The sequence below is a fragment of the Xyrauchen texanus genome, chromosome 29 (genome assembly GCF_025860055.1).
Source record: "Xyrauchen texanus isolate HMW12.3.18 chromosome 29, RBS_HiC_50CHRs, whole genome shotgun sequence".
Lineage (NCBI taxonomy): Eukaryota > Metazoa > Chordata > Actinopteri > Cypriniformes > Catostomidae > Xyrauchen > Xyrauchen texanus.
The window spans coordinates 38,114,294-38,127,201 of NC_068304.1; the positions used below are offsets into that span (position 1 = coordinate 38,114,294).

The window sequence follows — 12,908 nt, forward strand, 5'->3', positions numbered from 1 at the left end:
ATAACTAGACTGGACTACTGTAACGCTCTCATTGCAGGCCTTCCTGCATGTGCTATTAGACCTCTCCAAATGATCCAGAACGCAGCAGCACATCTGGTCTTTAATGAACCAAACAGAGCGCATGTTACACCACTCTTGCACATATTAAATTCAAGGGCCTGATGCTGGCATACAAAACAGTCACTGGGTCTGCTCCAGCATACCTAAAAACATTTATGCAGAGCTACGTTCCCACCAGAAGCCTGCGGTCGGCTAAGGAATGTCGCCTTGTTACACCAAAACAAAGAGCCAGCAAAACACTTTCCCGGACTCTCAGTTTCATCATACCACGTTGGTGGAATGACCTTCCCAACTCCATCCGTGAAGCTGATTCACTCTCTGTCTTCAAAAAACGACTAAAAACACATTTTCCAAGAGCACTTAACCAGTCACTTACAAAAAAAAAAAAAAAAAAAAAAAGTGCACTTAAATCTGTTTTGTATACTATTCTGATGCTAGTAAAACTTTGTAGTACGGCACTTTTTGTACAAATGTCTCCTTAAGATGATTCCCTTATGTTTTCCTCTTTTGTAAGTCGCTTTGGACAAAAGCGTCTGCCAAATGAATAAATGTAACTGTAAACAAAATAGATCAAATTGCCTCAAAATCATCCTTTAGATACCACACGCAAAGATCTCATAGAGCTGGAAATGTTTGCAGTTCATAGTGACAAACAGATGTTTAGGAAAATACTGTTTTAGATTTTGATGCTATTTAATGTTTTGGGTGAAAATAAAATCAATGGATCCTTTCACCCCCACGGAGTCTTTCACCACATTGTACCCTATCAAGACTGAATTTTTTTTTTTTTAGAGAATTAATGGAGCAACATAATTTGTGTGAAAATAAATAATAACAGAAGGTTGTTCCACTCCAGTGGCGGAGCTAGGGGGTTGCCATGGCCACCATGAACCGAAGCCTGGCCACCCCATTTAGCCCCTGCAAAGCTTTTTACCTCAAATACTATCTTTTTACTTATTGGACAGTTATTGAAAAACATTTGATTTAAACAAAAGTTTTAAATGTTTTATGTTACATGTTGTGCTGTACTTTTAAAACTGTTTGTATTTTAGTGTTTATGAAATTTAATTCCATTGTAAGTGCCTTACTTGTCTGTAACCATTTATATATATATATACACACTCACCTAGAACTTTATTAGGAACACCTGTACACCTACTTATTCATTTGATTATCTAATCAGCCAATCATGTGGCAGCAATGCACTGCATAAAATCATGCAAATATGGGTCAGGAGCTTCAGTTAATGTTCACATCAACCATCACAATAGGGAAAATTGGTGGCATGATTGTTGGTGCCAGACAGGCTGGTTTGACTGGTATAACTGCTGATCTCCTTGGATTTTCATGCACAACAGACACTATAGTCTCTAGAGTTTACTCAGAATGGTGCCAAAAACAAAAAACATACAGTCAGCGGCAGTTCTGTGGACAGAAACACATTGTTGATGAAAAAGGTCAACGGAGAATGGCCAGACAGGTTTGAGCTGACAGAAAGGCTACAGTAACTCAGATAACCACTCTGTACATTTGTAGTGTGCAGAATAGCATCTAAGAATGCAAACACATCGAACCTTGAGGCGAATGGGCTACGACAGCAGAAGACCATATTGGGAACTATTTTTAGGACCATACTGTTCCTAATAAAGTTCTAGGTGAGTGTAATATATAAATAAACGGGGAGGTCAAAATTATTTTTGTGGTTATCAGCATTATGCTACAAATGCAGTTTGTGAATTAATGAATCTGAACATCTAAGCAACCACTAAGCAACATCCTGTCAACCACCTGCGACTCCCTAAAAAGTCTTTAACTTTTGCACTAACAGGCTTTGTTCGTGTTTTTTAGAGAACGTAAAAATGTAGTTTAAATGTTACGCAGGGATTCTTCATTTATTTTCCAGGTATTGGCTCTGTCTCTAACTGTTGCCTGCAAAACCCTGTCAGTGGATTGGATGCTTAAAGGGTAACTAAACACCTGCTCAGAGTCTGACTCCACCCACTAGAAATATTTGAAAATGCTGGAAAAGTGGGCAGACCCCGGCGGGGATAGAGGGAACGAACCGAGTGCGGGGCTGAGCGGGGTGGGGGGGGGGTTGGCACCTGAGACTCGTAGTGACGGATTAATTGACAGCTGCTGTCAGACTCTATGTAATCATTATTCCTCACACGGTCGCAAGACGACATGTACATGAATCTGGCATGGTGAGCTGGAACCTGCTTACGTCAGCTGTCACCGCTTACGTCACGAAGTACCGCAACAGCCAATAGGAAAATTCAACTGCAGTAGCCACCGTTCAACCTGAAGAGGGCAGCACTCAGACGTTTTTACACCATATATTGTATAATTAAAACACTTTATACACAAATGTCAAAAAAATTACTTGAATCAATGACCAGTACTAATAAAGCCCCATGCTTACAGATCATTAACTAAAAAAAGTTGGTTTAGGGTTTAGTTACCCTTTAAATATTGAAGGACCGACAGTTGAAGTTTCTCACCCAGACCAATGCATTGTGAAGTATTCTGAGACATTCTTTTAAAAATCTTCATTTGAGTTCTGCAGAGGAAAGAAAGTCAAACACATCTGATATGGCATGAGGGTGAGTGAATGATGAGAGAATTTTCATTTTTTGGGTGAACTATACCTTTAAGCGTCATGTGATCAATCAGTTTATGTGTATTTCTTTAAATGGCCGATGCGTGTATGGTGCATGTATGCTGGTGGTAATATATAGGTGGCTGTTGGGCTGTCACAATACCAAAATGTCTGTTGAGACCAATACCAGTAAAATTCTTGATACCAATTTTGATACACAGCAAAACTTATACTTCCTTATTATGTTAAACACTAATATTATCAATAGTAATATCAATATTTCTGGATTATGTTATAGCAATGGCATGTAGTCTACAGCAGTCTACAGTTATGGTCATTGAAAACACTTACAATGTCATTGTTCAAACTCTATTTATAAGCCAACATGTGTTTACAGCTTATAGACAAGTTTAAAAGACGCACTAGTCAGACCATTCATTTTGGAGATTGCTGTAATTTTCTTACCAGTATTTTAGTTGCAACTGGCTTGACCTATCAATGGTGACTGCACCCTGGTACCAAATGAAGTTGGCGCTACTGATGCTGCTAAAAGACTGGTATCGTTACATTTTCTTTTAATTCTAATTTCGACATGATGTGACAGATGTGGCTAACTGGCTTGATGAACAACTACATGAGACACGCGGTGGCCTCCTTCCTCATCGCCTATCTGGACATTCCTTGGCAGGAAGAATACCGCTGGTTTCATGTGAAACATTAAGTCCTCATTTGTGCAGAAACCCCTTAACTTTGACAGAAATGAACAATGTAATCTCTCTTTGAAAAGGACACACTGGTAGACGCTGATGTTGCCATTGATGCCATGATGTGGCAGAATGGAGGAATGTGTGGTCTGGAGCACCCTGTTGATGCAGCATTGATGTGAGGCAGTGGTGTCCTGAATTGACGGCACTTCCTGATGAGCTCATCTATAAGTTCTGGAAGTGCCTGGCTTCAGTGCTTCGCAGGACAGGTCTTTTATCCTCATACCTCACAGTTATCTCAGACCTTGACTCAGATTAAATATATACAGTGAATATCACATGCAAATGGTTCGTAAATCACATAATATCACATTTAAAAGGAAAGTTGGTAGTGTTGAATAATTTTGAGTGAACAAATTATTCAATTTTCACATAATTAAGAGCCTGAGCCTGCTTTAACTCTCCCATTAGCATGATGTTAGCTATCTAAGTACCTTTGATGACTACATCAACGTCGTTTCTCTATTATGGCTCCAAAGTTGATTCTGGGTTTTTAGGCACATTAAGAGGTTTTTCAGTGTGACATTGTTTAAGGGTGTTCCTACAACTTTGGCCACTTTTAGTACTGGATTTTTATTAAGTAAAAGCATTTTTCACACTCAATATTTTTCTTTAATTTGTCTTCTAACATTGTCCAATAGTACATAGATCGTAATGTTAATGTATTTTTCTAGTAAGACCTTTGATATTAGGTCAAAAATAATATTCTTGATCATAACTGTTGTAGTATTTTCCTGTAAAATATCTAAGAATCCTTAAAACAAGATCAGTTTGATTTATCTTGTTTTAGAAACAACACTGCATAAGATATTTAGGTTTTTCAGAGAATGTATTTTTAACATGTGTATTTTGTCTGACTGTACTGGCTGAAGTTTTTATAGTCAAACCAAGAAAAATACGACCAGTGCTGAAGAAGTAATCCAAAGTATTTAGAATTAGGTCTGTCAAAATTTCTGAAAAACTCAATTCTAATTTCTTCCTTAAATAATAGTAATATTCGAATTCTAAAGACTTTATGTTAGAGAAAAAAAGGTACTGCATTGTCTCCTAAGCCCACCAGAGGGCGCAAGTGAGCAAATATCAAAATCAAGCATCGCATTTTCTATTGAAATGAAATGGCATGACTTGTTTAAGGTGCATAACGTTTTAAACAATCGTTCACAGATCAAATATAATTTCCTAAATGTGCACGCAAGGAAATTGAGGTAACAAAAGTGCATATAAGTGGAAGAGCATGAGTAATATGAGAAAACACGCTTCAACAGACAGCGTAATTGATTATGTTAACACAAAATGGCAAACTGTTATTCTTAAACTATCCACTCACTAATACATCTACATATTGTTTGTTAAAAATACCAGACGGTCAACTTGATCTGCAGCAAGGGCTGACCGTCCTCTTCGAATCCACACAACGTAGCCGTGCCGCATCTAATGGGTTGAACTGGATAGGCAAACAAAAGCAAACCGCGTCAGCTACGTCATCATCATGTCTCGCGCACCTGCTGACACATCTAAAATTCCAATGCACGGTTTTTGCATTCGAATGTGCACTTTTTTTTTCAATTCGACGAATATTCGAAATTCGAATTTTCATTTGAAGGTCCTATTTAGAATACGTTACTGACCTTGAGTAATCTAACTAAATACGTTACAAATTACATTTTGCAGCATGTATTCTGTAATATGTAGTGGAATACATTTAAAAAGTAATCCTTCCAACCCTGCAACTATCTGTCAAAAAACAGATAGCTGCAAGTTTTGAAATAACCATAAAAGATACAATGCCATATTTGGGCAGGTTCTTTAATCATAATCATGTTTTGGAGTCATCGAAATGAATAGGTCTCTCAATGTTTTCATTTGGAGAAATATGCATCATAGCTTTTATTTCCTTTTTAATAATGTCATGCATTCAGCCTTAATGCACTCTTAAGAAAGAAGCAAAAGTACAATTCAAGTTTTTGATGCCACAACCGCAAAAACAGTTTTAATGTCCAATAAAAGTAAGTAGGCTAAATGCATTAACTATGCAAAAATATTTTATAGCAGTGTTTAATTAAATAATCCTATTGCATTTGGCAGTCCCAGTATATGGTAATACTGTGTAAAATCCAGGACAGTGTAGCCTATGTAGGCTGATGAGAAACATCTTTAATATCTTCACAAAACAAAACAATATCATACTTGATAGTATTACATCATGCCATTGTATCGCCATCTCTCAAAAACTCTGCACAGAAGAACCATTTTTTCACAGTGAGGAGATGCGCTGTTCTTAAAGAGACAGTAACCTTGTTTTAAGAGACTCTTACATTTAGTCGTTTAGCAGACATTTTATCCAGAGTTTTTTATTTTATTTATTTAGTTCAATTACAGACAAGTAAAAGGCAAATATAAGGCATTGTGGTACATTTCAGAGTATGTGAAACAGAGACTAACAACAACAACTAAAACTTAAAATGAACATATATGTAAAAAAAAAAGTTTTTTATTTAGTAAAATATATTTTTTTAATTTATTAGAAATAGATCATTTAAATGGTAATGTCCAAATGCTGCGCCAAGATATACAATGAGGTTTAAGCCATTTTGATCTACATGGAGGACTGGATACGACATTAAAGGAATTTCTTATAAAATTGTTATTAAAACATTTATCAAAGAAGGAGAGACCATTTACACAAAATTGAGGATTTTGTAAGGTTGTATTATTGATATCTACATTTGAGAATTTGGTTAAGATTATTATGCCATTGGGGATAGCCCTAATTACTTTTTCATTTACAAGAAAAAAAAAAACAACAACATATATTGAAATAAAATTAGGGTATGTGTATAATTGCCCATTCTTGTCAATAAGCTGGTTTACAATTTATATGTTGTGCCAAATCCAATTCCTCATGTACAATGACTTCTTATTATGAATCATATTACCATTGTTCCATATAAAACACCTGCAAGGAGAAAAATTGTGTTTGTACAAAAGTGACCAGAACTGTAACGATGGGAAGTCAAGAGAGCTGGATCTAGGAGCAGCTAAGGATTTTTAATGAAAATAAACAAATATAAATAACTGGTAGACACAGGAACAAATAAAACATCCACAATGGGGAAACAAGAACATAAACAGGCACCAACATCTACGACGGGCACTGGTTGACCACGGGAGGTCAAACACATACCTTCAACAACTGACAACAAATTATCATACAACAGGGCTTAAATACACATAGGATAATGACTAAATGAAACACAGGTGAGGACAATGAAGGACAGCAGAGATGAGAGCAGAGAATTATGGGAAGTGTATTCCGGTAACAGATGACAGAGGAGAAACACAGGCCAACAGTGAATCGTGACAAGAACAGTAATGCTTGTTTGTGATAATTGGCCTAAGCAATAGGAAGTTTACCAGTTATATAAGCACACTGCAACATAAAATGTAATCCCCAAGTTTTTCAAATAAATAATATGCGATGATATTGAACATACTTTTTTGATTCTTTAAAAAATGTTAAGCCAATTATTTTTACATTTGGTTGAAAATAGTAAAATTTAAACATTTAACCCACCAACAGATAATTTAGTAACAAGGAAGCTTTCCTTACTTTTATGAGGTTTGCTTCTCCAGATGAAATGCAAGACTATTTTATCCATTTGTGAGCATATATCCTTTGGGGCACTAAGTGAAGAGAAAAGGTATGCGGCTCTCAAGAGACCTTCTGCCATTCTCAATAGAATTCTCCCTTGAATAGAAAGATTTCTTGTCAACTATGAGTTATATTTCTTTTGCATTCTTTCATTAACATGCCTTAAATTAGAGTTGACCATTACATCAGTGTTTTTAGAGATTTTAATTTCCAAATAGGTTACCATACTTGTCTTTCATGAATTTCAATACCTTTAAAGGGGTGTTAGTTTATCATATTACTTAACACTTGAGCTACAACCAAAAAAAGGAATACAGAAATTGGACAGCCTTGTCGGATGCCTCGGTTTATTTCAAATCTGGAAGATGTTCCATTAGCAAGTTTAATAGATCTATTACTACCATAGTACATAGGATTAACATTTTGATGAAATACTGTCCAAAACTAAAACATTTTAAGGAATCAAATATAAACTGTTGGTTTACTATATCAAACTCTTTTCTAAAATCTAGAAAAAATATTAAAGGGTCTCAATTTAGTAAATTGCTATATTGTACTAAATCAATAACTAAATGAATATTAGAGGAAATATGGCGTCCTTTCATGAATCCACAATGAGTTTCATCAATTATCTCATTTAAAGCATTTTTCATACGTTTTACAAAAACTGCTGCCATTATTTTATAATCATTATTTAGTAATGAGATAGGTCGCCAATTTTCTAATAATACAATATCTTTTTTAGGTTTATGGATCAAAGTAATGACACACTGTCTGAGTGATATAGTTAAGGATCCCTTGTTGGTGGTATTATAAAATCTGTGTACACTCCCAATTTACGGTGTTCGAAACGGTCTTGAAACATCAAAATGTAACATAAAAATATTTTTGAATTGTTTCTATAAGGAGGGTTTCTTACATTTATATATTTTAGTTAATTTGTTTTGTTTTATTTCCGATCCCTTTAACACATGTGAGTTTGGATATTTGTTTCATGGTGTTAATGTTAATAGCTTTACCAATCTAGAAAGACTATTTCACCTCCTAAAATAGCAGTCATCCACTCTTCAGTCACCCAGACAAATGCTTAGTATACAAATTTCCATGTATTTTATTTCTAGCTTATTCCAAGCATTGACACACTTTCACAGGAACATCTGTGTAACATCTGTAAAGGAGTTGAAACTGTTACATAAGCTGCAAATCTGACATCCAGATCTATGTGTCTAGAAAACATAATGAACAGAACCTGCTTGTTTCTTTTCAAGCCTAGTGCATAATGTTGTCCATGTGGTCCTCATTCACTTAGTGTGGGTTCATGTGGATATTTATTTCAGATAAGTATATCTAAACTAAATCAACTACAAATAGAAATGCATTTGATGATGAAATGCACATTCCTCAATACTTTATACATTCTCCCCCAGTTCACTCTCCCAGCAGCACACACTAGTCTTCTATAGACTTGATGTATCTCTCATAAGCAGCTTCATCCATTAACCCATCCAATTCCTCAGGAACAGACACAGTCATCTTCATCAACCAGCCTGAAATCAAAACACACTCTTCATTGAAATCCATTAAAGTAACAACTCAGAAAAACTAGAATTGTTAATGTACATCTATATTATAATACTGTTACAGAAAATCAACAATGTACCCTCTTATGCTCAGATTTTCAGTGAATAACTGGCTTTAGAAAACATAGTGCATGGAAAAGAGCAGCGTGAACATTCTGGGTAACATCTCATTTTGTGTGAAGAAAACATACAGTTCATTTTTGGGTGCACTATCCTTTTAAGGTAAAAGACTTCAGGCTTGTTTGAGTCAAGATAAGTTAGGATAAATGCATCACAGGTCTCACCGTCTTTATAGCAGGACTTGTTTACCAGTCCAGGGTTGTCTGCCAGGTCGTGGTTAACCTGCGTCACCTCCCCCGTCAAAGGGGAGTACAACTCACTCGCTGCTTTAACACTCTCGAGAGCACCAAATTCATCTACAGCACAAACAGGGTGTACATATACCAAATAAAACAACAGCTGATTATGCATTACATTCACAGATGCTTACAAAACTATTTTATGTAAATGTTTAAGAAGCAGATATACCTGATTGTGATAACTTTGTGCCAACTTCAGGAAGCCCACAGTACACTACGTCCCCCAGTGCTTCCTGAAAGCATCAGAACACAACTACAGTGAGTATACCTCATTCAATGTTAATACAAACACTGGGCTACACAAATAAAGCCACTACAGGGCTTCACACAAAAAACACAAATCCAGGACATATAAATTTCAACTCACAATCCCCAAAAAAAGGAAAAAAAGAAATTATCTTTGGCTTTTGTAATGTGATATTATTTTCATGACAAGGCGGCACATTTTCCCCAAAGCCTCAGTAACGTGCCCACACATTTTACATGCAATTCCTATTATGGTGATTTTCATTTGATTGTCATTACTGGAATAGGGTGAATATATACATTTACAAAAAGTATAAACTAAAGCAGTACAACAAATTCTACCACTATGTATGAATATTTTATAATTTAAATAAAATAAGACTTTGTCATGACATTTTTGTTGTTGTTGTTGTTGTTCTGCATTATGGTAACTGGGTTTTTAAAATGGGACTTATTTTCTTTAAGCAAAATATAATTACCTCATATGTTTTTAATTTGGGGATAAAATATGACCTATCATACAGGGTCAGAAATTAAGTGGGGGCTTGGGCAAAAATGCCACTGAAAGTGCCAAAAATTCAAATAATTGGGGAAAAAATAATTCCTTTATTTAAGCATATTTATATATGTAATAATTTGATGTTGACTGATTACATGGTTTGTTTTTAAGTGATTTAACCAGTGCTTTGGTAGATTATTTCTGAATTGTAATCAATACTAATTACAAAACACATGACACAAATTGCAGTCAGTAACGCAATCTCGCAGATTACATTTTTGAGGTAATCTAAACCGATTACTTTTGGATTTCTTCCATCCTAACTCTTTTATTTGAGTTTATGTTTGCGTTTAACAGGCATTTCTTATGGGAGTTTCTAGAAATATGGAAATGTTGGACAAACAACATCCATGTGTGGTAGGAGATCAGGGCTGAATTTCTCAAAAGCATCGTAAAATTAAATTGATCGTAGAGACCATTGGCGCCAAAGATTTCGACAATCTACTTAGGTTTACAATGCTTTTGGGAAACGCAGCCCAGACCAGTTAAATTTAAGAATGAAAGTCACAAAAAAGGCCTCAAAGTTATTACTAATGCAAAAGTGCATTCATTTACATTTTTAAAGCCTTGTGCAAAAGCAATTCACGAAACTAAAACTTTACGGCGCTAATTGGTTTACATTGTGAACATGAAATGATGTGTATTTGGGCATTTTAATAACCATTCCAAACACATAGCTAATGAGAAGTATAATTTCACACATGTGCAATTTCACAACCCTCCCCCTCTCTTCTGAAAACACTCAAAGAGTTACAGAATGTATTTCGTAGGTAGTCTGATTTAAAGTGACATCTTTTTTTTTTTTACTGTGATCAATAAATTATGAGCAACTTAATGCCGTAGCCTACTTAACATCATGTAATCTATAAAAAAGTAACTCGAGTATTTTAAAATGTAATTTAACCCAATTACAAGTACTTGATTTTTGAATTCCGATTACATAATTTAGATTACATGTAATATGTTACAGCACTGGTTTTAACACCATAAAAACAAGTTAAAAAAAACAATAAAAATGGATGGTGATCCCTTTATGAGGTTTATAAAATATATTTTTGACAAAAGTTCTGATTGAATTTAAGAGGTAAATTCTTAATCTATTAGTTCATATTGAGAATGCACTGTATGATAATGGATTGTTTACATTTAAGTAATTGACAAAGAATGATAACACACAAAAAAATACATTTTGGTTGCCCTTTAAAAGAATAAAACGCAAATATTGTCAATTAATGGTAAAGTTAATTTCAGCCCCTGCACTCGGACATGTTTTTGACAGGTTTCCCAAGGTTAACCCACCCACCTGAGCAAAATGACTAATGCCCACGGTTGCCAAGCCACTATCCACACGAACCCATTCGTGTTTGTCTGTGAACTTCAGTGCTGCGGAGATACAAACAGAGAGCAGGTTTGTTTGGATCTCAGCTGGATCAAGATAACAGGTAACCTAGACAACCTAAATTTAACATAACTACAGTATGTCCATAAATATGCTGTCATTTATGCATGTAATGTTGTTAACACGGATGTAACTTTATTGATCACTGCCACAACAGCACTATAGCAATATTTGTAAGTGTTTTACACTCTACTCTCAAAATATCAAACGTCAATATAAGTGTGAACACAAACTTTTACACGTGGCACCCATAAACATTCATAAGTGTGGATACCTGCGCAGGATCGAGTGGTTGAGCTCAGGGATCTGTTACAGCTTGTCCTCGCCAACAGTCTAGCATGATTCAGAGCGTTTCTGTGTGAAATTCGAGGCAGTGAGGAGGTCAAACTTACAGAAGCACATCGCAATACTGTGTACATCGCCATTTTCTTCTCAGACGCACACAGGAATGGACGTCGGCGCGCTACGATGACGTCATCATTCGAATGGAACGTGCGCGAGAACGCTTCTTCCTCCCCCTGGCTGGATTGTTTTTCTCTTTTTATATGTATTATTGAAGTTTTGACTGTACATTGACTTTGTTTGTTTGAATCTTAATTAGAAAATCGTCTCCATTGACTTTGCATTGCGAGAGGCTGCCTTCTTGTCATTTATGACTTATAACAAAAAACAATACAATGTCTAAAAGCTGCTGTGTGACAAGGTGTACAGCAAACAAGCTAAATAACCCAGAAATAATTTTTTGTTGTGCTCTGTCTCTACCACCTCTTCTTCCATATCTTGCTTTGCTAATCTATCCGCTTTAACTCCCACATGAACTGTAACTTTATTCCACTTTGTTGTAAGATGTATACATTTTGAAGAATGGCCAATATTATATCTTGCCTTGTTTCTGAATGTTGTATGTCAATACTTTCTAATGCAGAGCATGAGTCAGATTTTCCTGTATTTACCGATACCTGGTCAGTTATTCTTTTCTTCTTTGAGATCTTTAATTTTGGAATAGTAACCGTAACTCCTACTTGTCCTCCATTTGGATTTTTTGAAGCATCTGTGAACATATGAATATTATTTCTGTATTTTAGCCAAATATACTCCTTTACTCTTGTTACTTCCTGTTCATCTTTACTCTCTTTTTGTCTGGCCTCCAATAATGTTAGATACACCGCTGGTTGCAGGAGAATCCACAAAGGAATTGGTGGCGGTGTCAATCTTGTTGCATACTTGTATATTAAGACCCATTTAATTTAACATCTCTTCAATTATCCACTCAAAACTAATATATTTATTCATCCCCCTTTCCCAACATGTCTCTAATAACTTCAGCATTGGATCAGTTGCTGTCTTCTAATATAAAGATGTATTTTACCTGCTTCTACCTGTAGTGATGAAACTGGCATTGATATGCTCCACAGCAAGTTCTTAATGCCTGTGATTGACTCCTGTCCAGTTTAACTAAATTAGATTTTGCTAATGTCCCATATGCCAGTGTAACGGTGGCCAGCTGATAGATAGCTGTGCAATGTGTATAAACCTCACTCTCCTGACCTCAAGAGGTGCACTAGAGGGCCCCACGCTATAGGGCTGTATATGTGTTACTCCAGTTTGAGTCCCGTACGGAGCTGGTAGAACATGAGCGTCACAATGGTGCCATGACCCGGATGGGAGTGAGGTTTAGGGGGGTGAGTGT

General features: G+C 35.8%; 2 protein-coding genes across 2 annotated transcripts; one reads left to right on the forward strand and one right to left on the reverse strand.

The window, feature by feature from the left end:
* The first annotated feature begins 3,263 nt into the window (after positions 1–3,263).
* On the forward strand, positions 3,264–3,682 carry LOC127623071 (uncharacterized). Its single transcript, XM_052097268.1, is given in 3 exon segments — positions 3,264–3,368; positions 3,447–3,537; positions 3,540–3,682. Coding segments are annotated over 3 exon segments (339 nt in total).
* A 4,323-nt stretch (positions 3,683–8,005) lies between these two features.
* gcsha (glycine cleavage system protein H (aminomethyl carrier), a) lies at positions 8,006–11,651 on the reverse strand. The gene is made up of 5 exons (XM_052097752.1): positions 11,493–11,651; positions 11,123–11,202; positions 9,184–9,247; positions 8,940–9,071; positions 8,006–8,622 (listed from the first exon to the last, which is right to left on the reverse strand). Exons 1-5 carry the CDS (start codon positions 11,641–11,643, stop codon positions 8,525–8,527), a joined length of 525 nt encoding a protein of 174 aa, XP_051953712.1. The 5' UTR covers positions 11,644–11,651; the 3' UTR covers positions 8,006–8,524.
* Between the last annotated feature and the right edge of the window lie 1,257 nt (positions 11,652–12,908).